Raw genomic sequence first — 24,823 nt, 5'->3', positions numbered from 1 at the left:
CATTTGACTAGATATCGACTCCATAGTCAACCACAAAACAGCGATCATTGACTAATAATAAAAGTCATGGAGTGATAATTGAGCCACAATATTGTGAGGGACGACTGTATGTACAGTGTCATGACCGAGGCTGCATGAGTGCAGCTGTCACTAGGAAGCTGTGGTCCATTGAGGATAACACAAGATGTTAAAACAGTGTTAGCTGTTTAGATTAAATTATTTTTTTTGCTGTTAATTATTCTCATTGGGAAGTAAATCAACACTCCTTTACAAGTTGTACACAGACTACTTTAAAGTAATACAAGTTTGAGGCACCATAGATGTTGCCTATGTAGTATACTATCAGTAGAATGATTATTAATATGGCAAAAAAGACTACAGACTACAGATCAGTGGTTTGAGGTCAGGGTGAGGACTGCGGAGGTTGGTCGCTGTGGCATCAGGAGAGCTGACGGCGTGTGTTGCAGTGGTATTAATACCTCTACTGAAAATAGCCTGGGCCCTTTACTCCATGTTTGTCATGAACCTGGGCGGAGCCAAGATAACCGATCCCATCCTGTAACTTCACTCCGTACAATCCGCAAGTGAAGCGCCGCTGACAACACAGCGACTCCGTGGCCTGGACTAAGGGACAGGGACCATCAGGACCGACTATGGTGAAGTGCCTGATACGCATCACGACCCGGGTGAACGTCCACCTGCGTATGATCAACCATTGCTACCGCGATGTGAAGGTGCGCGTGCTGAGTCTGGGGCCTCGTATGCTGGGGAAGGCCCTGGGGGTCCTGCCCCTGTACCCTGCTTTGAACGGGCAGCAGGAGTCGGTGAACGTGACGCCGCTGCCTGGCACGCCGCTGCCCTGTTTTCAGCCCAGCAGCCATCCAGGTAAAAAGGGCCAGTGGTGTGCTTTGTATGGCTTTGGTTTGGATTCAAACTGTGTAGCTCATTTTGGATGGGACTGTTGTCATTTTGGATTATGGAAGGCAAAGTGATGGATGGAAAAGCATTGAAGCCATTGATGCCATTGGATGACCGGTAGATCATAGCACTTACCTCCTGGTCAGATTTTAGTGTTTCTGCCACTTGCAACTTTTTTTGGCCCCATGGCGGGTTATTTAGCAGTTGCACTCAATTTTGTCAGTTGTCTGTTTGGGCACTCGTGTTTGCAAAAAGATGCAGTATACGGAGAACGGGCTAGTTTATGTGCAACATTGTAGCAAAACTGAGGGGAAATTTTGGCAAATGTTCAGCAAAAAATAAATCATACAAAAATGGTGCCTACAAAAACTGAGGTTTGACTCTACGTTTTGCTAAGTATATTCTAATTTGATAATAAAGAAAAAGACATGAAGTTGCCTACAGCCGCAAATGATAACCCCAATGGAGCCCATTTTTGACCTGGCACTCGAGTGTGCAAAAAGATGCAGTATAGGCAGAACAAGCTAGTTTATGTGCAATATTGTAGCAAAACTGAGGGGAAATTTTGGCAAATGTTCAGCAAAAAATAAATCATACAAAAATGGTGCCTACAAAAACTGAGGTTTGACTCTACGTTTTGCTAAGCATATTCTAATTTGATAATAAAAGTTGCCTACAGCCGCAAATGATAACCCCAATGGATTTTTGACCTGGTACTAATTAAAGAGCTCTGCACTTGTTTACATGGGACTTAAATGAGTAGTTCATTGGCACATTTATGGTAAATAACAAAGACATCAAATGACCTGGCAACATTTGAACATACATTTGACATTTAATGTGTTTTTGTTGTAGTGCAACATAAGAAATGGTCTGAACTAAAGAAACTGAAGCCTCCATTGGTTTACGTAGCCTGAGCTATTTTGAGGATGCTTGGTCTGACTGAGCAGGTCGCTTGGTTGACAAATGAGAGTTACGTTGTCAGCACTAGTGGATGTCTTCAATGATACGTGATGATGATGATGATGGTGACAGGTAGCTCTGCCGGTGTCCCTTATCAATTTAACTGAAGGAAAACATGATCAGGTTTCTTTGATTTATTTACTTTTTAGTTGTTGTTCAGAAACTGTCATTTAAAAGTACAGATGTTTGTTGCACTAAAACATTTGAGTCTAGTGTTAAACAACAAAAACTAAAAATGTTTTTGTCTAGTTTTAGTCAATTAATTCATTTTCTACACCGCTTATCCTCATGAGGCGGGCATGCTGGAGGCGGGCAAGAGGCGGGGTACACCCTGGACTGGTCGCCAGCCAATCACAGGGCACATATAGACAAACAACCATTCACACTCACATTCATACCTATGGACAATTTGGAGTCACCTATTAACCTAGCATGTTTTTGGAATGTGGGAGGAAACCGGAGTACCCGGAGAAAACCCACACATGCACGGGGAGAACATGCAAACTCCAAACTCTTCTAGGGTGGGATTGAACTTGGGTCTCCTAGCTGTGTGGCCTACGTGCTAACCACTTTTATCTAAGTTTTGGAAATTAAAAAATGAGGTTCAAAAACAAAGAGGCGATACAGTTTTTATGTATATTATATATATTATTATATATATTATATTATACTATTATAAAACGCAATATACACACAGGTGGTAGAAAAAGCACTTCCTATTTTTAAGTACCATATTTTTTCCAGACGATAAGTCACACTTTTTTTTTCATAGGTTGGCTGTTCCTGCGACTTATACTCCAGAGCGACTTGTAAAACTTTACTACTCCAGTAAAACTGTTACAAACACTGGACACCTTTTCTGTTCATGTTTATTTTTCGTGTAGCTGAATAACCATTGTGTTAGCATATCTTACACCGACTTACATAAGTCAAGAAAATACGGTACATGTAATTTATTTTTGCAGTATAAATTCTTACTGCAATTACTTGAGATTTATCAGTCTGGAAAAGGTTATCCAGCCACTTCTAACGCTTTGGGACTCTAGCAAACACAGTGAGAGCCATTATCCACAAATGATGAAAACATGGAATAGTGGTAAACCTTCCCATGAATGGCCAGCCAACCAAATTTGCTCGAAGTGCGCAGCAACGAGCAGCAAGAGGTCACAAAAGAACAACATCCGAAGACCAACAGGCCTCACTTGATGTTTTCTGGCAAAACAGAGACAAGACTTAATGGTCTTTTTGTTCAGGAGTGGTTTTTGTCTTGGAGTCCTGCCACCCAGGCTGGTTTTGCCAAGTGACTTCCTTATGGTGGAGTCATGAACATCGAACTTATATGAAGCATGTGGTTCTTGTATGTTGTATGTTGTTGTGGGGTCTTTTGTGACCTCTTGGATGAGTGTTGGCTACACTCTTTTGGTTGGCTGGCCATTCATGGGAAGGTTCACCACTATTCCATGTTTTTACCATTTGTGGATAATGGCTCTCACTGTGGTTTGCTGGAGTCCCAAAACTTTCAAAATGGCTTTATAGTTGCTAACAGATGTTCTTCCAAACCAGGTCTGGAGTCACTCCGTGACAGCGCCCACTCCACCCCGGTACGTTCGGTATCCCACGGCGAAGCGTTTATCCCCCGTTCCCGCAGCCAGGCCACGGATTCCGGCGAGGGGACGGCGGTGATCTCGGACGAGGCATACAGCCCCTTGGACAGCGTCCTGCCCACTCCGGTGTCCGAGCACGGCACAGCAGAGCTGAGCGGCTCACGCCAACTCATCAACGGGGCGCCGTGCAGCATCGAGGAGGAGAAGGAGTCGGAGGCGGGGACCCCCACGCATGGGGAAGGGGGGGATTTTGGTGCTCAAGAGGGAGCTGCCAGAGGGGCCCTCAGCGAGGTGGAACAGGTGAATAAGTTCGTCTTAAGTGTCCTCCGTTTGCTCCTCGTCACCATCGGGCTCCTCTTTGTTTTGCTCCTCCTCCTCATCGTCCTCACCGAGTCCGACCTTGACGTGGCTTTTTTACGTGACATCCGGCGGACCCCTGAATTCGAGCAGTTCCATTACGAATACTTTTGTCCCCTCAGGCGGTGGTTTGCCTGCAAGCTCCGCTGGGTGGGCGGGTTGCTCGTTAGCAAGTGAGAGGTGGTTAAAAAAAACACCACGTGACTCGTCGTCCTCCTGCTGCTTGGACCACCTTGGTGACCAGGTTCTCTCTCTTTCCTCCCTCTCCCACTTTCAGTTCAACACCACCTCCCACCTCAGTTTCTTATCTTTTTTTTTTTTTTAAACAAATCATCTTTTTTCCCCTCCTTTTTTCGCATTTTTACTCAACGTCTGAGAGGAATGAGCATTGCCTTCATGCGATATTTATTGAGTTTAAAAAGAAACTATCATTCAGGACGGGCAGTATAGAAGTAGGATGTGAGGACATCAAGTTAGAGAAAGTCAATGAAGGTTGTTATAAAAGCGATAAATGCCTTTTTCTTCTCTTTTTTTTTTTAGAAGACTGGTTTGGATGATTGGATGATTGTTTTTAAGAGGAAGTTAAGGTCAAATGTTTACATACACTCATCATTGGTGTGGATGTCATATTCATTTTAAGGTCCAAATAATTTATTTTGACACTTCTTTTTACATGCAGGGTGCAATGATTATGTATGATTGTAAAAAACAATTTAAATTTTGTCTAATTTACACAGAAAATATAGACATACAGTTGTCAAGATAATAAATCTTAATGTTTTATTCATTTTAAAAACGAATAATTTTTCACTTAAATTTTTTTCAATGGACAAAAACTAAAATGTAGACACAAATATATACATACATACAGTGAATAATCTATCGTGGACTCAGATGTCTTTTTAATTTTGGCCTCTTTATGACTTACGTGAATATTCTTTTATTGCAGGATGCAATGATTATACAACATCACTTTTGAAAACAAGAATTTAAAATTTTTACAAATAATTTACATTGGTTCAGAGGTATACTTTGAGTTTTAAATACTCTATATACATACAGTCACCTACAGTTTTCAATACCTGGTGATGAAAGGTAAACAATGTCTTAACTCAAAACAACCAAGCTCAATCAACTTAAAAAATTCTGGACCCTATTAAAGTGAGAGAAAATTCAAAATAAATTCCAAATCTTGTTCTTATTTTTGTTCAAAATAAGACATTCAAGGCTGTGATGCGTGTATGTAAAGTAAAGCAATGTATGGTGAGGCCACACATATAATAGAGGAATGAATAGCTAATATCCTGGATAGATGTGCAATGCTCTCAATAAGGTGAATGTCTTTTATTAATTCTATTCCTTTACATCATTTTTCATGACCTTGAGATTCAATGAATTTCAATTATTTCTTACTATGAAGATTTATTTTGTTTTAAAAAAGAAAAAAAATCAAGGTTTAGGTTTATTGTATTATATTAGAAGATGAGATGTACTTTTGTTGTACAAAATGAGTTGGTTTCCTAATATATTGACAGCTCCAATATGTATATTTTAACAGGAGGCAAATGTTATTTTGTTAATGAAGACAAGAAATTATACTTTTTGTAGCACAGTGGTTCAAGTAGAGGACAACATCCATGGAGATTTGAATGGTTTTTGTGTATCCCTTCTGTCAAAATGTAACCCCCAAATACGTGTTAGTGGAATTAAAACGTATTTTAAAAATAAAAATAAAAATCTCATTAAAAACTAATTATGCACATTATTGGCAGATATGATGACTTCTTATATTTTAAATACATGTAAAAACATGTTAAAAATCTATTTATTTTTCAACAAAAATAAAAATTGGGGTTGTAAATGAAATAAAAAAATACAAATGGAAAAATAATATAAATACAAATATAAAAATAACTAATGTAAATATTTGTATTACAACAAATAAACATTTTGGAAAAAATGGCTAAAAAAATGAACTTGCAATTGTTATTATTAGCAATAGTCTTATCTGAAACAAAAATACAAAAAAATACTGCTGCCCCACGGGGGGAATTTTCATATGTGGACATGAATTACATACTGTATGGGTTTGAAACTCTTTTATATAAGACATCAATATAATGAAACAAAAACATTACATTTTGGTCCATGTTTGACATTGGAGATTCTTTAACCAGTCCAGTGGAGGGTGGACTGAGTTTGACTCCTCCTAATTTGACCGCTGGGGGAGGAATGACTTAAAAAAAAATATCACCATCCATCCGCCTGTACTAAGTGCAGGTGCAAATGTTATTGTTTCTATGTTGGAACTGGAAAAAAACAAATCCCTTTATGTCCATGTTTTGCATAAAGCTACCTAACAAGTAATGTTGCCGTTGGATCCACTGTTTGCATATTTGTCCTGATAAAATGAATTGAGAGCTAGCTTGGTTGTGTATCAGCGTTATAACGATGTAGCGTCTCCAAACAGGCAACTTTAAACCTGAAAGAAAGGCACCATTCATGAAGCAATAATGGTTGGAATAAAGAAAAAAAAAGTGAACCGTAATACAATTACAACTGTACCCTCAGAGGGGTTTTTTTTTGGCAAAGATGGAAGAAAAAGACTACTGATGGTATTAAAGTCTTAAATGTTGCATATCGTGACATTTTTTTTTACATGCAATGGCTTTCATACATCTCTTTTCAAATGTAGCTGTTCATTTTAATAACTCAGACAGGTAGAAGTGGGTTCAACATGTTTTGGAATGGACTTAAAATTGACATTTTTGTACAATGTGATGTAAAAACTACCTTGGTTTTAGTCTGGAATTTTTTTTGTGTGTTTCAAATTAGCTTAAGGGGTGTTCTTGTTATTTGGTCTCTTCTTAAATGTGACAATAAGCACATGTTAGAGGTTTCAATGTCCAAATGCATCCTGGTTCCCCCTGTGATTGAATACTTGTAACCCCCCCTCAAAGAGCGTGCACGTTGAGGAAAAAGGTGTGCTCTTGTCTCTCCAGGGATGAGATGAAGTCATGTTGCGTTATCCAATTTGTATATATCTGTGCCAAATGCAGTTGTTGCCATCTGTTTGTTCCTTAGCTGACCTCTCTCTCCAGTAGTCCTTTGTAAACTGGTGCCATGACATCAAGCTATTCAGACTTGAAATAAACACAGATTTGAAATGTTTTTTTTTTAACTGTCTTTAATAACAAACATATAAAATCCACGGAATGCACAGTTTGAACAACATAAATAAAAGTGGAGCCCTAGCCTATGTGCGAAAAGGCCGGCTTTAAGAACGGTCGCTGGCTGTTTTGAGGGGTCGGTGCCGCCAAGAAGCCAGGCCTCCTGCCTGATGACGAGTCACCTGAAGCACCTCTGGACCCCCGCCCAGTGGATTGAGGGCAAGCTTTGGTTCCCCCTCTGGAGGAGGAGGACGAGGACCATGTCTTATTGTTGCTAGAGCCTCGACTACAGGAAAGGAAGGAAAAAAATACCAGTTGAAATCAGGAAGTGACGTTTTAGACAGTGAGAAAACATACCCTTTGGAGTTGTAGTTTGAGCCACCGTATCCTTTTCTCTTCTTGGAGTACTTGAAAAAAGGGGTTTTCTTTCTCTTCTGGCCCTGTGCACTCTGGTTTCGGAAGTAGGTGGAGGAGTCTCCGTCCTCTTCATCCTCGTAGTCGACAGCATAGCGGCCTCGTGTTGTGTCGATCCAGCCTTCATCTTCAGGCTGCTGTTCTGCTCCAGAGTACACACACTTTTTTGGACCAATCATGCAGACATTCACCAACAGGAAGTCGGGTTTTTATTACCAGGAACCTCCCACTGGGAGTACTTCTCCAAGACCTGGATCACCTCGGCACCGTATTTGTCCAGTTTGTCCTCAGTCACACCATCAATTTGCAGGAGGACTTCGGGGTTGGAGGACAGCCTCTCTGTTGACGTTAGAACCACTTCTATTACCATTGCAAGCTTTACATGGCCCAGTCTCAAATCCATACTGTACATGTACAGTAAACATTTCATCAACAATGCTATCAAATAATGATACCCTTTCTTTAAAATACATTTCAATGACTCATTCAAATGTGAAATATAATCTTAAATCATTTTAAACTTATTTCATAAGCACTAATTTCAGGACCAATAATACATTTTCATTATTTCATGCTGTTTAGAATGACACTGAATGTTATGAATAGTTCCTTTGGATCTTAATTGGTTCTATAACTCATTGAATTGCACGGAAAACAAATTCAATAAATGTAAATGTGATCCCTGGCCATGTCAGTTTTCTACTAAATTGGGTCTTACCAGAGATCTTTTTCAAGGTGGCAGTGGAGAAGATGTTGAAGTAGTGAATTCCAAAGGCTTTCCCCAGATGCTTGCACAGGTCTGTCAGCTCCTTGAGACACTCCTGAACCATCTGGTCTCTCTGAGAGACGTTCTTGGCTACTGTGGCTTTGTTCTTCCTGGCACTGGAGGCACTCTCCGTCTCATAGAAGTCCACCTGCAAGCACAACGTGAACATCATTATTTAACTTTTTTTTTTTTAAGCCTGATTCAACTTGTTTCGCTTAAAAGCAGACAAGTGACCTGCACGTGACCAGACAGGACGTTTGAAGCTTTGGGTCCAGCTGAGACATAAGCCACCGCTTGGCCATTGTTGGTGATGTAAAGGTCCTCCATCAGGTAATTCTCCAGCACTAGCTTTTTAAACAGGCGGTCCGCATTGTGTTTGGAATAAGATCCTCCCATTCCAAACATGCCCGTCTGGATCTTTGCAGATTTCGAACCTGTGAGAGAAAATTGTTTATAGTTGTGTGTTGGGGCCGACATGTCAGCCGTGTTGATGAGGTCGTACCTACGAAAATGTCTACCAGCATGTTGAGTGTCAGTCGGTTCTGTTGAGGTGTCCGGCCAAACCTCGCTCCAACTTTCTCACAATTCTCCTGTACGAACCTCACAATCCTCTTCACCTCCTCCGTGACGTCCCTCATCTTGTATTGCTGCATAAAGATGACATTTGAATGAATGCATGCTTATTGCTAGTTTAACTCCATGGCACCCGAATGGATGATATGACATCATGAGATTCCACTAGAAAAACAATCAGATGTAGTATTTAAACAGCATCCTATTAAAGTACAGCTCACACTTAACGTCTCTTACAAAAAAGAAAGCTTAAAAAAAAAAAGTATTATAGTATTTTTAGGTTTTTTTTGGCTATTATTATCTACATTTTTTGTATTAGATGTACTTGTTGGGTTGAAGCTACTTAAAAAGTTATTACAGCATAGACCCATGTACTTCCCAGCAGTCTGGAATACAATATTTAAACAATTGGTGAGCACGGTGACCCCTACTGGTCACATTTGGCATGGTGCAGCCATCGCAAGTTCAGGTTGAGTGGTTGTTTTTGTTTTTATATATATTATTTATGATGATGATAACAGTAATAATAGTGCAGCAAGGTGACCCAGTGGTTAGCATGTTGGCCACACAATCAGGAGATCTGTAAGATTTGTGTTCAAATCTCCATTGGACGTCTCTGTGTGGAGTTTGCATGCTCTCATAATGTGAGCATGGGTTTTCTCTGGGTACTCTGACTTCCTCAGACATCCCAAGAACATTCATGTTAGGTTAACTGCCAACTCCAAATTGTCCATAGGTGTGAATGTAAGAAGATACGCTTACATTGGGCCTTGTGCAGTTGTCACAGCTGACATCAGGGTGGTCTTTACAGAAGCTTCCGTTAAATTTCATCTCTCCAAAGTAGGCCAGCAACTGAGTCCTTCTGCACTCCATTATGTTCTCACAGAAATGCACCATGCTGTGCAGGTTGTTGAAGTGTGTGGTCTTTGTGTTTCTGTCACCTTCTTTGTCCACTGTCATGATGGACAAAAAGCTTCAGCAATGGAAAAAAACTGAGCGTAAAAACAGTGTGGAGTGAACATACTGGTGAGCATCCTCTTGATGCGGTGCACGTCGGCATAAGTGTAGAAGAGAATGCAGTGAGAGATGTCTCCGTCCCTGCCGGCCCTTCCAGACTCTTGATAGTAGCCCTCCACTGATTTAGGAAGACTGGCGTGGATCACGTAACGCACGTCAGGCTTGTCAATGCCCATGCCAAAAGCGATTGTAGCACAGATGACCTAGTGAATGGTGTCAAGGTTTGTGTGTCAGGTCCATGTTCTTGACAATATATACAAAAAAGGCGTGGTGTTCACGTCTGTGAGCTCACCTGGCAGCCGTCTTGGTTGATCCACTTGCTCTGCACGTATTCTCTGTCGCCATCTCTCAGGCCTGCGTGATAGGACAGCGCTAACAGCCCGGCTCGCTGCAGACTCTCAGCCATGGCGTCGCAGTCATTACGGGATAGGCAGTACACAATGCCTGAATCACCTATGTGGTAGTTGATAAGATAGAACAGCTTATGGTGCTGCCTTGGGATGACATTGTCTATTAAAGTACTAGAACAAGTGTTTGAGTATTATTTACGTGGGTAGTGCTTCTTGATCCAATTGATGCAGTCCTCATCCACCTTTTTGGGTTTCTTGGGCAACACAGAGTACTTGAGGTTTGCTCTGTTAAAGCTCATGGTGAAGCTAGGTACACCATAAATGATGAGACATTGGAAGCATACATGTGAGAGTCTAAAGCTAAAAAAAAAAAAAAACACTTACACCTGAGGGCGAGTCATGTTGAGCTGGTTCAAGATGTCCTTTTGAACGCGGGGCGTGGCGGTGGCGGTCAAGGCCATCATGGGAACTTTGGGGAACTTCTGACGGAGTTCGTTCAACCTCTTGTAGTCTGGACGGAAATCATGACCCCACTGGAACATTGATGGTCACTCGGTTTAGTCATCAGGGCGATTAAAAAAAAAAAGTCAACTCATGTTTGAATTCAAGGAAATACACACCTGACTGACGCAGTGAGCTTCGTCGATGACAAAGCGTGCCAGAAGGCCTCGCTCGTACAGGTTCTGCAGGGCAGAAATCAGTTTGTTGCTGGCACTGACCTAGAAGACGAAAAGAAATCAATAAAGAATCACAAAAAAAGTCACACTTGATGTTGTGTCACACTTGTGTCCCAATGAGTGCAATTCACCTTCTCAGGTGTGACGTAGAGGAGTTTAATGATGGGTTCTTTCCTGGAGAGCTGCATGTAGATCTTGCCAGCTTCACTGTCACTTTTATCACCCGACAAGCTCGTCGCTGGGATCTAAAACAAGGATGCCACTCAGTAGACCCCAGACCTGCAGCAACCCCATAAGCTAACTGTGCTGTTTTTTATTTTCCTAATGTAAAAAGATCATAAATATTTCTGGATCCACATCCAAACTCTTTCTTCTTTCACCCTGGCCGTGCTCCTTGATATAGTAGTGTAGTAGCGCTGTTGTAGTTCAATAAGAGACAGGGGTGTACTGGGACAGAAGTTTGACCCTGGAGTTGTGTTGTTTTACATAAAAAATAATGTATTTACAAATATAGCACCATGAGCACATCTGTAACTAATGTGTGTGTTTGTTAACATTTTCCCAAAATGCATAACCTTCTTTCTGCACTCTACACTCTGCACGCTCTCTCACTTTGTCCTCACTTGGTGTATTTTTACATGCAAACATCCTTGCGGAGCCCCTATCAAATGCACTTCTGCCATCTTGTGGCCATGTTATGGTTTAAACCTGCTCTAACTGATATATTTTAGTGTGTACTGGCTGTTTTTGCCTTTTATGCAAAAAAAAAAAAAACTCAAAAAACACATAATGAGATTGGGCGTCCAGGTTTATAAAAACGTATAAATATGAGTTAACTGGCAAATTGTGAAACTCACAGTACGACCCATCCCGGAAGGAGGTAAGTAAAAGATGTAATGAAGAAACTACTTACATCCAGAGTAGTGAGTTTCTGGACCTGATCCACAATGAGAGATTTGAGTGGTGAGATGACCACAGTGACTCCTGGCGACAGGCAGGCAGGCAACTGGTAGCACAGACTTTTACCCCCACCTACACATAAGACATTATCGTCAGATTTCAGCATGTTTTCCAGCGAGTAGACGTACACCACAAACCTGTAGGCATCAGTACGAACTCGTCTTCCCCAAGGAGTGCGGCGTTGATGGCTTCTAGTTGGTTGAACCTGAACTGATGGAGACCGAAGCGCTTGTGAAAAATCTTCATCATTTCCTGGGTGTGGGAGAAGTTGAAACCTCGGAAACGATCATGTGCAGGGTTTCGGAAGGTGGGTTCTGTAATGAAAATATATCTAAGCAGGATTGCTTGGATCATCAACTCCAACATTTATTCCAGTGCATTACATAGGCAAAAGTATTCACATTCCAAATGTTTAAGTGAGACAGTTATTTCAGTGACTCACCAGGAGAGCATATTTTTGCAGATTTGGAAACAGGAGCAGGCGTTGCAGGTTTGTTCTCCCATGAGGCCTTGCTCGGCCCACCTTTCTTCTCGACTGTCTGTGCAGTGCTGAAGCTGTTCAGCGGCTCCGAGGAACTTTGTGGTTTATCAAAGTAATCAGGAATATCCGAGTCATTCAAGTCGTCGATGTCAAAGTCATCAATGTAAAAGTCATCAGGCTCCATGTGTTCCTGTGGATTGGATTTAATCTGTACAGTAGTCTCCATTTTCTTCTTGGGCGTGAAGAAAAGATCCTCACAATCTAGGTCCACATTGGTCTTTTTGATACTTGGGATATTCTGAGATGCTTTTGTGAAGCTGGAGCTTGATAGAGAATCACAGAAACTGTCAATTTCCACGACTGATTTCTGGCAGTTCTTGCTAACCGATGGCTTTACTGTGATAACACTGTCAGAGTGATCAGAGTCACAGTCCGGAGAGATGACAGGCGATCTCCTGATCTGAGGAGCCCTCTTTGACTGGGCTGACAAAAAGCTGCAGGTTGCACTGGAGGAGGAAGATTTATCTTTCAAGCCAGGATCAGAAATCACAGTGCTGTCAGGCTGTTGCGTCCTCGGGAAGGCATCAGCACCGGTAACAAGAATCCTCTTCCTGCAGTGAGGAGGCGGATCACTGCAGTTGCATGGACACGTGGTGATGAAATATCATGAAGCAATGTGGAGCAGCGCCTACCTTTGAGCTCTCTTCAGCAGAAGCTCATTGCCACAAGACAGTGCGATGAGCTCATGTTCAGGGATGGAATCCACCATAGCACAAATTGACTCCATGATACTAAACAGCTCATCATCTGAGAGATCATTAGGAAAAAAAACACAAAGAATGATGATGAATTAAAAGAGTACAATGACGGACACCTACTTGTCTTGTCTCTACAGTGTTGGTCAGGGGCTTCATGAAGGGTCACACTGGATGATTTACAATGCAAAGGACTGTTGCTACTTCCAGCATTGAAGAACGGCTTGGATCTGTTAAGAAAACAACAAATCGTGAATGAAATGCTAAAATACACTCACCAGACAATACAAGGTGTGAACGCAGTATGTAATGTGAGCCTACACAAGAAATTCACATTACAGTAATCCCTTGTTTATCAAAGTTAATTGGATTTAATGCTTTTGTAGTTCAAGCATGGAAAATACATATACAATTCTAAATACATTTTTTTTACATTATGAGAGCCCTCTAGACATGAAATGGTACTGCTCTAGTCAGAGACTACAGACATAAGAGTAAATAAGTCATTTAAGGCATTAGATTTGTGCTTGTGTGTGTTGCTATAAATGTGTTCCCAAAGGGAGCTGAGAAGTGGGCAGACAGTAAGTGACAATATTCGAACCATCTAAGACCTGATAAAGTGATATTACTCCAACAGAGAAAAATAGTCATCAAAAGTAGGTATGAGGAAAAACTGACTCATTTACTTCTTGCTGCATTTGGTGTGTAGTTTTGTGGAAAATAGGTGCAATGCAACAAGGAAAAATTTAAACTCGACATTACACACCACCAACAACAACAACTCTTTTCTGTTACAGCCAATGACTTTTGTCATTCTGTGGGAGTTTCTCATATTTTGCAAACGTGTCAAACAGCCGTGGATGTTTCTGGAAGCCGTGGTGCAGCAAAAATCATTCTTCGGGTTCCTCATATTAAAAAAAATTTTCTCCACAGGAAACGTGCGCCTGACACTCAGCTGCAACATCTTTTTCAGACTTCATCAAAAATACAGTCATATGGCTGCCATTACTCCTACTCCTTGTTAAACACGCTAGCACACTCTGTTGTTGTGATCATGTGGGGTCTGCATGCTGAAAAGAATGTCAGTCTGTAATGACCTGCTTGTATTGGAGTGTCGATATCAGATTATCAAATGAAAGCCAATATAATTCAGTACTGATATCAGGACTCTAATACCAAATAGCGCTAGTTTGTGCTAGATAGTTTTGTCTCAAATCATGTCAATGTGATTCGTCAATACAATCCACATAAACAACAATTTTATAGTTTAAAGACAAAGCACACAAAAAAAGAAAAACACTTCTCACATGGAGTCCACAGGGGATTTGTTGTAAGAGCGCTCAGCTCGCACTGGAGATGGTGCTATGTATTCAAAGTGATCTTCAGGCTCCGAGTTGTCATCAATCTGTATTGACTTTGAGTCAGTCCATTTTTTATTAGAGGCTGAGGAGAGAGAACAAATGCATTTGTATGTATTTCATTTATCTTTTTTTAAGTATCCAAATGTGAAACAACTATACAGTACTGCGTTGTTACCTGGCTCTTTTTCTTGTTTTTCAAACGGCTCAGGGACATCATCGTCCTCTTCACTATCACTAACAACACATTTTAGATAAAGCGGATGACGCCTTCTGGATGTGTTCACTGGAGAATCATCCACTTCACACACTGCTGGAAGAGGACTTGGAACAGGTGTAATTTGAGTATTATCTGCTTCCAGACAAGACTGCCCCCTTGTGGATTGAGTTTCGTCTTCAACTAAAACTGTCCCAGTGCTCCTTGCTGTGTTGGTAATTCCGTCACTGAATGAGTCATTCTTTGCTTTGGTGGGAGTTTCAAAGTCATCCAGATCATACCAGTCGTCCATCTGGAACCCAAGCGATGCATCCAGGATTTTGGAGGTGCTCTCATTGTTGCTGCTGAGAACCTGCTTGTTGTTGTTGTTTGGTGGAGATACAGACTGAACCTGGGTAGCTGGAGCACTGACACTGTCCGAGGTGATGTCCAGCTTGGGACTTACAGAGAAGAAGTTGTTGATTTTGGATTTTTGAGTTCTCTCGGGCTTGTTTGAAAACGTCACAACGGGTTTCGTTACCAAATCGTTCTTAGGGACATTAACATTCCTGTTTGCCAAAACATTTGGGCTGGTTACCTTGGTTGGGATTTCCACCCTGTCTGTGCCGGAGGTAGACTTCTTTTTAAAACAAAATGCCCTGATAAAACAGACAACAAATGAATGGGCTGTACTGCAGAGGGAATTTAGCATATTTTGTCTGCACAACTTAGGCAAAGACTACTCTCTGATGAGTGTAACCCAATTAATGAAATGTTATCTATGACGTAAGAATGTACGACAGTGTTTACAGTGTTACACTCCTTAAAGCTACAAGCTAACTCCTCGGACATATTTCAACACGACATTCTCACGTTAGCCTCCTATTTACACTTACCCCGTTTTAGGTTTAGCCAGCGACAGCCTACTTTGTGCAGAATTGCTGTGTCTCGCCAGCTGCTCCTTCAAATTATTCTGAGGAAGAATGGACATTGTTTCTAAGAGTTGACTACCGCTAGCTAGCTAGCTAGTTAGTTGGACACTCAGTCCAGTTTAATGTCACTGGACATTCGGGACTAAAGCTAACCGTGACAAGAGACAGCAAAGACCAGCCAAACAAAATAGTCGTGGCTTGTATAAAACCACAATTATTAACTTAAATCGCCTGGAGAATCACTGCCACTCGACAACACATTTTTGCGCCATTCAACGCGGCTATCCTATTGGAGGAGCTGTCACACCGTAGAGGATCATGGGAGATGAAGTTCTACAAGATCAATAATTCAAGCGCGTAATCTTGTATATGGGGGTCATGACCCCCGCAAAATTCAGATGCAATTAATAAAAATAAAAATAGGAAATATGTAAAACATAATGGCATACAAATATGCTAACTAATACAAACGCATTCAAGGCAAAACTTTGAATATTTTCAGATTTTCAAATGCATTCAACAGTGATAGCTTTTTTTTTTACCTTTCACATACTTTAAGGCAGTTCGATAATTCTCCACAAGGTGTTTTTTAACACTGTTAACTGTTTTAAGCACTCACTATTGCCACCATCCACAGCAGAGTAGGCGTGCCTGGAGGCGGGCTGTTGGTGGAAGACATTACAGACCTTTTTCACAGGAAGCACAAAATCCATCTGAAGTACAGCTGTATAGGTGCAGATTCTGGAAGAACTATAAAGCTTTGTGTGATGGTTATCATGTATAGTTATGTAATTGATATGATAGGCCTACTGTTCTATTTTCATGCTTTTGTTTGGATTTTGTTTATTTGAACTGATGATGCCCGCTAATACACAAAATCAGTTTGCCTGATATTCTGCACTCCAATGTGCCACCCTGTATTTTAGTGTTATCATGAATTGTGCATAAGAGTAGTTTATTTTTATGTGTGGATTATTGGTGTCAATACAGTGATGTAATTGATTAATCTAAAGTTTTCTTGTGTTTTTTTCATAGATAGTTGACAAACACCAAATCAATTGAGTGGAAGCTGCCACAGTCTTGCTATCGTGCTTAAACACAATAGAAATTAACTACTGCGTCATTGTGGCATAAATAGTTACACAGCTGCAACAATGTCAAGGTTATTTAACTATTAGCATTATAGCATTATGCATAGTTGAACAATATCTTTGTTTTTGTGGTTGCGATTTGCAGAAGATTTGCAAAATTCATATCTACTGTATATAATTGGATTGACAGATTGAATTAAAATAATGTCACCTCCAAAAACTGGCCCATGGGAAGTATTGACTATCTAGAAGATATCAAGCTATGTTATTGCTATTATTCATTAATTTCTATTCATTTTCTACCGCTTATCCTCACGAAGGTCCCGGGCGTGCTGGAGCCTATCCCAGCTGTCTTCGGACGAGAGGCGGGGTACACCCTGGACTGGTCGCCAACCAATCACAGGGCACATATAGACAAACAACCATTCACACTCACATTCATACCTATGGACAATTTGGAGTCACCAATTAACCTAGCATGTTTTTGGAATGTGGGAGGAAACCGGACTAACCGGATAAAACCCATGCATGCACAAGGAGAACATGCAAACTCCACACAGAGATGCCCGAGGGTGGAATTGAACTAGCGTCTCCTAGCTGTGTGGCCTGTGCTATTGCTATTATTATTTGTCTAAAATCATAACCAGAACAATGGATGAGCTACAAAAACACTTGAGACCAAATGCCCCTGAGACAAAACTGATTTATTAGCAAGAGGTACCTTGGAAACAATAGTAGCTTGTTAAAATTGTCACGTGTTTTATTATATTATGTATATTTTTATATTTATTTATTTTACAAAACTGAGTATTTTATAAAGGTGTGGAAACGTGAGGGGTTGAAAGATAATTTTCATACCACTTGGTATTGCTAACAGCAAAAAAAATTATATATATATAGTATATATATACTTTGTAAGAGTACTGTATGTTCATGTATAAGTGTCTACAGTATAAGTAAATAGTATAATTTTGTTCGTGGCGCATGCCTGCCACATGAGCTTCAAAAGTGTCCTGTACATACATTGTAAAAATACATACAAATATTCACAGAATAAGCACTACATTACTATATTCCTGCTAACAGAAATGTTTATATACAGGATTATAGTATAAATGCAAACTTTGTTGTTTCCTACATCTAAAATCATGGTTTTTGAGACCACACTGTTGTAGCATTTTGTATTGAAGCTTGCTATATATTATATGCTATATATACATACTATATATTTGATGTTTTTTAAAGGATTTGTATGTTTTAAAGGATTATATAATTGAGAAATATGCTGGGGTTGCATGTACAAAATGTACAGCGCATTTGAATAAGCGAATTAACAACAAGGTACAAAATACTGTCTCATGTTTATATAAAGACAAGGTCACTCTTGTATACTATTACAAAAATAGTGTTTGTATGCTGCAGGCAGAGGTCATTCACTTATGTTTTTTATCATATCATTAATAAACAGCAATGCATATAACAGAGTGATATACTGTCACGTTCCACAATCACTGGAACAGCAAAATGGACAGATTGTCTTTTAATTACAGAGGACCAACTACTTTTTTGACTCTATGCAAGTATCGGCCGTCCTGAAATTGGAAATAAATAAGTAAATAAATAGATAATATTTTATTTAGACGAACTTGTACTTCAGAAGATCTTTATAATAAAGAACATAACTCAAACCCATCTTGAGGAGCAATAAATAGGACATTTTCTACAGTCAGACAGGAGACCAAGAAACAACTTGACAAACAAAAATGCACAAAATAAATATTGATGAGCATTGTTTTCCAACAATTTGCTATTGATCTTCAGTTCCTGCCACAGACCCAACTGTGATGTATAATCAAATATAGTATTATAAATCATCAACTCAACCTTATTATTAGTCAGCTAAGGTAACAGTCTGTCATCACCACCTTTCACCATGAATCAAAATTACAATTTTAGTTGATGTGACCAAATGAGGCACAATAGCTTGTGTTTCTTTATATGCTATGAGTTTTTGTCCTGGATGTTGTCAGTATAAAAATAGTCTATGGTGCAAAAAATTTGGGAACATCTGTTGTAGAACAGATATGAAGAGACGAACCCCTTTTTGTTTTGGTTTAGGAAGCATAGAGACGGTTACCACACCATTGTTCTCTCGTCTTTCTTTGCACATAATCTCTGTGTTCACTGTGCTCTTTTTCTTTTTTTTTATACCTGATTTGATGCAGTTTTTACAATGCTACATTAGTTGCAGACAATTGTGGATGAAGCACAAAGCAAAATAATGTCATTGGTCACAAAGGATATGAACGTGATGAACCAAGGTGACCTCTGTTATTATGCTTAAGAGTCAAACTATACAACAAAAGAGAAGGTTCTGTGTCATCAAACAACCTTTTAAACATCTACTGTACAGAAGAGCAAATACCATAAGCATGTACAAGTATGCAAAAGTGGATGTGTGCATGTGAACTGATATAATATGTAATATTAACAGAGAAGATAACATGGAGCGAGTGAACCCCATCAGTTGGGCACTTTGGGCTCAATTCTGAGTGAGGCTTCATACATGCTCTCTTCATCCAGGACACAGCTCCTATCCAGTAGGTACTGGGCTACCTGGAGCACAAAATGAGTAAAAAAAACAACAACATTAAAACACTTTCATGTCACTTTTTGTCAAAAATGATCAAAATGCTCCAATGAATGCTTCTATTCCATTAATTGTTGTCTCTTATAGTTTGGCAACTATTCATTCATTCATTTCTACCACTGGAGCCTATCCCAGCTGTTTTTGGGTGAGAGGCGGGGTACACCCTGGACTGGTCGCCAGCCTATCACAGGGCACATATAGACAAACAACCATTCACACTCACATTCATACCTATGGACAATTTGGAGTCACCAATTAACCTAGCATGTTTTTGGAATGTGGGAGGAAACCGGACTACCTGGAGAAAACCCACGCATGCACGGGGAGAACATGCAAACTCCACACAGAGATGCCCGAGGGGCGAATCGAACCCGGGTATCTTAGCTGTGTGGCCTGCTCGCAAACTAATTTTGCCTGAGGTCTCTAATAAACGCAGTGTCAAAAACATTTGCATTACCAGCTGTGACTATAGTCAACCTCTTATGTACAAGATGATAGGAGCTGAATTTGACCTCAATCAATTTCTGCATGTAGTTTCAAATGCTGGTTGCACTAATCAATTGCGTCTTACACTTGCCATGTACAATAAGTTAATCAGTGGTATTAATCCTGGGCGAGCAGTCTGATTTTTAACACTATTACAACAATGGTTCTGTTAGTGCTGCTTTTGTGCAATATACTTGTGAATAAATTACCATGTGGCCAAAGAGAGCTACGATTTTAGATCTTCACACTTTGTCATGCACTCCAAATCATTATTATAGTCTAGGCAGGATACTGTTGATTTTAAAGGTTTACATGCAATACATGACTGGTTTCTTAAGTTACTTTATGATACAATGCAAAATTGTAACATTGTGAGGTAAAAATGAAGTCACAAGAAGGAACATTTGAGTTGATGATTTGCTAACCTTTAGTTGAAGGTCAAGCTTGTATGATGTCTGCTGAAACTGACGTATTTCTCTGATGATGTGAGAAATCTGGTGAAGCAACATGGTTATTTATATTATTATTTTTTATACAAATATTAGTGCAGAGAGCATGATAACACCACTTTGTGTTTTGCGTCATCTCACCATCCTCATCTTTGAAAAATTGACCAAATTGTCTTCGGTGTAGTTTGGTGTTCCTTCCTCAATGAAAGCCAAATCTGTGAGGTACATGCCCAGATAGGGCACACATGGTGGATCGCAACTGGAGAGGAAAACACATGTGAACCACTTTTTAACACTAAATTAGAGTGAAAAAAAAGTTGCACCCACTTCTTCAGAGCCTCTCTCAGGTTTTTGAACCTCCCCTCTGAAGAAACCAGCTTCTGCAGCTTGTCAATCAACGCCTTTGTCTGCAGGATCAGTAACAATTAATTAAAAAGCACACACACACAGCGCAATAATACAACAGTGTTGTTAACCACCTGCTTGGACACTTTGAGCCAGGTCTTTTTGAGGCGGAAAACAGAACTTCTATTGAGGGAGGAGGTAATTTCAAGCACTGCATTGTAGTTGTGGAGACAGCGACAGATATCCGCCACTGCCACCCATTTCTCGATGACTGCCACCCGGGTGACCACGTCGTCCGAGCGCAAAATTTCAGTGGCGATGAGGTTGCTTATCTTAATCAGGAAAGAAAAATGAACTCTCAAACCCAACATTGATTTTGCAGCACGACTGGAATTCAACATACATCGTTGAAGTGCTTTGTTGTTCTCATGATGTAGGGCGTCTTCTCGTTTTTGTCATTCTTCATCCAACCTTGGCCAAAGAATTCCCTGTTGAGTCGATCAGTCAGGAATGTTATAATCACTGACTTTTGAAGACAACATGTTAGTGTTTGTCATCATTACACTCACTCGTATGGGATGACCTTAAACACCAGATGGTCCAGCAGGGTGAGCTGCTCTGCAACCTCCAAGGCCGAATGGTTCTCAAAGGGCTCGGCCTTGCCCGCACCCACCTAAAGCGGTAAAAGATTGACAAAATATTCTTTATATACAAAGAAAAAGTGTACAGTTGGTATGGCCTATCATGAATAATTATTCATGTTCATTCATGTACAATACATGAATAATTATTCATGTATTCATGATAAAACATGAATAATTATTCAGAAATGATGACATGCTTCATTTTTCTCACAGTCATGCACATTTACAATATAAACAAATAAATACAAGGTATATCATATAATGCTAAACTCCTTCAGTCATTCAACACCACTTATCCTCACAAGGGTTGTGGGGGTGCTGGAGCCTATCCCAGCTGTCTTCGGACAAGAAGCGGGGTACACCCTGGACTGGTGGCCAGCCAATCACAGGGCACATATAGACAAACAACCATTCACACAAAATGCTAAACTATTGAATGTATATCATTTATTTACAATAGCGTCCAACATTGTCTAACATTGTCCTTCCTCTACTGAATGACGCAACAGAGCAATTTGCCCTAAGTTGTCAAGGAAGTTTTGCAACAAATTAATGTATACCTTACAAACTTTGCCTAGCAACAGGTTGTTCAATCTAAATGTGTGATGCAACTAGGAGGAAATCGAATTATGTCAGTTGATATTGTCATTTCTTGAAGTCTTTTGACATTTCATAATGATTTTCATAATGAATTACATGCATTTCATTACATTTCACAAAAAAAAATCCATACACTAATATACTTCACTAACCAGTTGTGTCACCTCCTCGAAGCCGATCTGATTGTCACCATGATCATCCTGAGTTAGAGTTCTTACAGACAGAAGTTAAACCAGTGTAAGATAGGAACTCTGTGGATTTATATCATGATAATAATAATGATAATAATAATAATCAGAGCCAGACACAGCTAAAGGTGCACCTGATGATATTGGCAGCTGCTTTCCTCTCTTGTGTTAGCAGCTCAGGGTCGTGCATCACTTCCTCCAAGAAGGCGATGACCTTTGTTTTTAACTCATTATTGCTCTCAAAGTCCTGGATGGACAAGGGCAGATAAAAGCAAGATATGATTTCATACTGGTGCTAAATTGGTACTTGAAACGACATCACTGCTACCAATACTTAAAGAATGGAAAACACATTTTGTCCAAAAATAAAAGCCTTATTATTTGTACAGAATTTTGTGACATGCAAGTCGAACCGAATGGTAATTTAAATACTTCAACACTGTAAATAATATGATAATTAAATAAGAAACGAATCAATCAATGTGAAATAAAATCCAAGACAAATTGTCACAATAAAACTAGCAGAAAAAAATGCAAGATTTTAAAGTACAGTGCACAGTTTGCCATTGTGGCAATTTGATATTACTGATATTAAACCCTACATGCAAGAGTCGTGTATTAATTGAGGAAAATGAAGTTAGTGAAATTACATGTTTTTGTTTTAATGTTAATGTTCAGAATTCCGGTGTTTGGGAATGCACCTCGCCGTGACCGTGACTGATGGCAAATGAAGAAGTGTTGGTGTTGAATGCAGGTCACCTTCAAGCACTTGCTGAGTCTGCACTGATTTAGCACCAGTCCAATTACTACTGTTGGCACCGGTACATTACTACTGGTTTCTATGCCTAAACTGACCCTTACACTATAAGTCGCTACTTATTGATGAAGGTTTCTGTCTCATTTACCCGAGAATGTTTGGACACCCAGTGTCTGAGAACATTCAGGACTCTGTTGGTGGCCGCTCGTCTGATCACAAACTCTTTATCTCCATTTCTCTGATCTGTTGGGAAGCCTGCAGAAAGTATTTGAACAGACAAGCACTTTTTATCATCACATTACATAAACAAGGTGAGCATACATTGCATTTACAGTGTATTCATATATGGAGGGTCTTTTTCTATGTTATTCTATTGTTTTATTTCACACACTTTACTTCATAAAATATGATGTAGCCATTTTGCATTTATTATAATGTGATCGGTGCAGTTGCCCCGAGGTCCTCCTTTCAGGTGTGGGTACTTCCTCTTCTTCCACTCAGAAGAAATTTGGGAAGCAAAGTGAATGGTTTATGTCTTCATTCCTCTAGACTTTTAGCCAGTGTTGTGCAAATTTGTAGTTCTCATGGAGTAGTTCAAAGTTCAGTTTACACAGTATAAATATGAATAGTTCACATTCATAATTCACCATTTTAATGGTGAACTAGTTTAAAGCTCAGTTCATCTTTTTTTTGTTGAAAAGTAAGAACAAAAGACTGACCTTGTTTTTAAAAGAAAACAATGACACATAAAACTGTGTATAAAACTATGTATTGTAATTGTAATTGTAGAAGAATATTGAATATAAAGTGGTTGTCTTTATTTATGCCTTTTAGCCTATGCATGTTTATTTCTTCACGTCATGCAAACAAAGGCCGCACCAAATTATAGTGTTATTTCATGCAATGAAATCAATCAGTAAACTCTCTAGAGCTACGTATCCGGAAGTCCTTGGGAGCGCTTGGGAATGTGACCAATCACAACGGAGGGGCATACCTAAATGGGCGGAGTAAATTAGACAGAACGTTTGCGTCAATTGAGATACTGCAAAAAAAGGTGCAGAAGCTGGAAGATCTAGAAAGCATTCTTTGAGGGTTATTGTGTGTAGCTGCTCTATAGAAGTCCATAACTCAATACAAAGTGTGGAAAATGAGCATAATAGGTTCCCTTTAAGAATTGCTGGATTAGTACAGTGTGGGTAATGATGAGTGGGTAATGCAGTGTAAATAAGTACTTAATGTGTCGCAATGCCCGCTGGTTAAATGTGGACAATGACAATAACGTGCTGTTGGAGCAGGAGTCCAAATACCTCTCGTCAGGTAAAAACTGGACCAAAACAGTGGCGCTGATTCTCACATAATACCTTCTTTATTTACAAATACATTGCGTTCAATTCAACATTGTTGGAAAAATTTCACGCACAACACTGCATTTCGCTGTGTTTTCCAGGGTTATGCTTCCTGTGCTCACAAGCCTGTGAGACCATGAACACTAAGCTGTAAGAACTGAGCCAACAATCTCCCACTGAGCCACAAAAAAGGCTTTGTGCTTATGCAATAGATGGTGGATTTATGTTTGCAGTCTCCAATAGGTAGATTGTGCATATCTGCTTTGTAAAGTACAATTTAAATGTTGCCAGTCGTATAAATAAAACACATTTACAGTAACTCTTCATGCCAAATTAGCTCTAATGGTGGTGAAAGTACCATCGTACCTGTGCTGGCGAGGGACATCCTTCTATACTTTTCCTTGGTGGGAGTGCCCTCATTGGCTCCAGCTGTAGCAATGGCAAAGGCAGACGCAGCGGACAGCGCACTGCGGTTGTTGTCCAGCTCTCGACATGAGGACATCACCATGCCGTTGTTATAGGAGAAGAGAGAGAACTCTGTAAAAGTAACCAAAAAAGCACACTTTGTTATGTTTTTAAAATGAATTGTTTTGATGTGATTAAATAAGATGTGCAAATGTGCAATATTTCTATCACTGCCTCTGTTACTCCCTCAATCATATTTATTTATTTAACAACCCAATACAATACACTGGGCAGCACGGCGGACGAGTGGTTAGCGCGCAGACCTCACAGCTAGGAGACCAGGGTTCAATTCCACCCTCGGCCATCTCTGT

The 24,823-nt window shown here is 40.0% G+C and overlaps 3 protein-coding genes across 7 annotated transcripts in view; 1 reads left to right on the top strand and 2 right to left on the bottom strand.

The window, feature by feature from the left end:
• Positions 1-7,316, top strand: part of frmd5a (FERM domain containing 5a) — a 53,253-nt gene extending 45,937 nt beyond the window's left edge. For 2 of the 4 annotated variants that reach the window (XM_058075097.2, XM_058075096.2), the window contains exon 14: positions 3,445-7,314. In XM_058075097.2, coding sequence (XP_057931080.1) covers positions 3,445-4,019 — 575 coding nt within the window. In that variant the 3' untranslated portion in view covers positions 4,020-7,314. Of the gene's footprint in view, positions 1-3,444 lie in introns of all 4 variants that reach the window. The other 2 variants (XM_078789987.1, XM_078789973.1) reach the window with 2 other exon arrangements.
• On the bottom strand, positions 7,024-15,734 carry blm (BLM RecQ like helicase). Of its 2 annotated transcripts, XM_058075092.2 has the most exons (21): positions 15,456-15,734; positions 14,542-15,218; positions 14,313-14,448; positions 13,129-13,235; positions 12,943-13,057; positions 12,212-12,861; positions 11,907-12,083; positions 11,723-11,841; positions 10,941-11,054; positions 10,753-10,851; positions 10,517-10,665; positions 10,332-10,438; positions 10,075-10,235; positions 9,790-9,985; positions 9,528-9,718; positions 8,695-8,839; positions 8,427-8,626; positions 8,145-8,340; positions 7,643-7,765; positions 7,370-7,571; positions 7,024-7,298 (listed from the first exon to the last, which is right to left on the bottom strand). In XM_058075092.2, exons 1-21 carry the CDS (start codon positions 15,548-15,550, stop codon positions 7,094-7,096), a joined length of 4,164 nt encoding a protein of 1,387 aa, XP_057931075.2. In that variant the 5' UTR covers positions 15,551-15,734; the 3' UTR covers positions 7,024-7,093. The 2 variants fall into 2 exon arrangements, with proteins under 2 accessions (XP_057931075.2, XP_078646096.1); XM_078789970.1 differs by lacking the exons at positions 14,542-15,218; positions 15,456-15,734 and having other exon boundaries at positions 7,370-7,568; positions 14,313-14,349.
• A 2,190-nt stretch (positions 15,735-17,924) lies between these two features.
• rasgrf1 (Ras protein specific guanine nucleotide releasing factor 1) overlaps positions 17,925-24,823 on the bottom strand; it is a 30,356-nt gene continuing 23,457 nt past the window's right edge. The window contains exons 17-27 of the mRNA XM_058076036.2: positions 24,414-24,584; positions 22,850-22,956; positions 22,079-22,191; positions 21,909-21,969; positions 21,082-21,185; positions 20,916-21,000; positions 20,647-20,844; positions 20,495-20,574; positions 20,309-20,426; positions 20,144-20,212; positions 17,925-19,198 (exon numbers count right to left, since the gene is read on the bottom strand). Of these exons, the coding sequence (XP_057932019.2) occupies positions 19,106-19,198; positions 20,144-20,212; positions 20,309-20,426; positions 20,495-20,574; positions 20,647-20,844; positions 20,916-21,000; positions 21,082-21,185; positions 21,909-21,969; positions 22,079-22,191; positions 22,850-22,956; positions 24,414-24,584 (1,199 nt within the window). The 3' untranslated portion in view covers positions 17,925-19,105. The remainder of the gene's footprint in view (positions 19,199-20,143; positions 20,213-20,308; positions 20,427-20,494; positions 20,575-20,646; positions 20,845-20,915; positions 21,001-21,081; positions 21,186-21,908; positions 21,970-22,078; positions 22,192-22,849; positions 22,957-24,413; positions 24,585-24,823) is intronic.

This window comes from Doryrhamphus excisus, linkage group LG1 (genome assembly GCF_037039965.1).
Source record: "Doryrhamphus excisus strain RoL-2023G ecotype Guam linkage group LG1, RoL_Dexc_Guam_v1.1, whole genome shotgun sequence".
Classification (NCBI taxonomy): domain Eukaryota; kingdom Metazoa; phylum Chordata; class Actinopteri; order Syngnathiformes; family Syngnathidae; genus Doryrhamphus; species Doryrhamphus excisus.
Note: the sequence above shows the minus strand (reverse complement) of the source record. Positions and strands in the feature narration are given on the sequence as shown.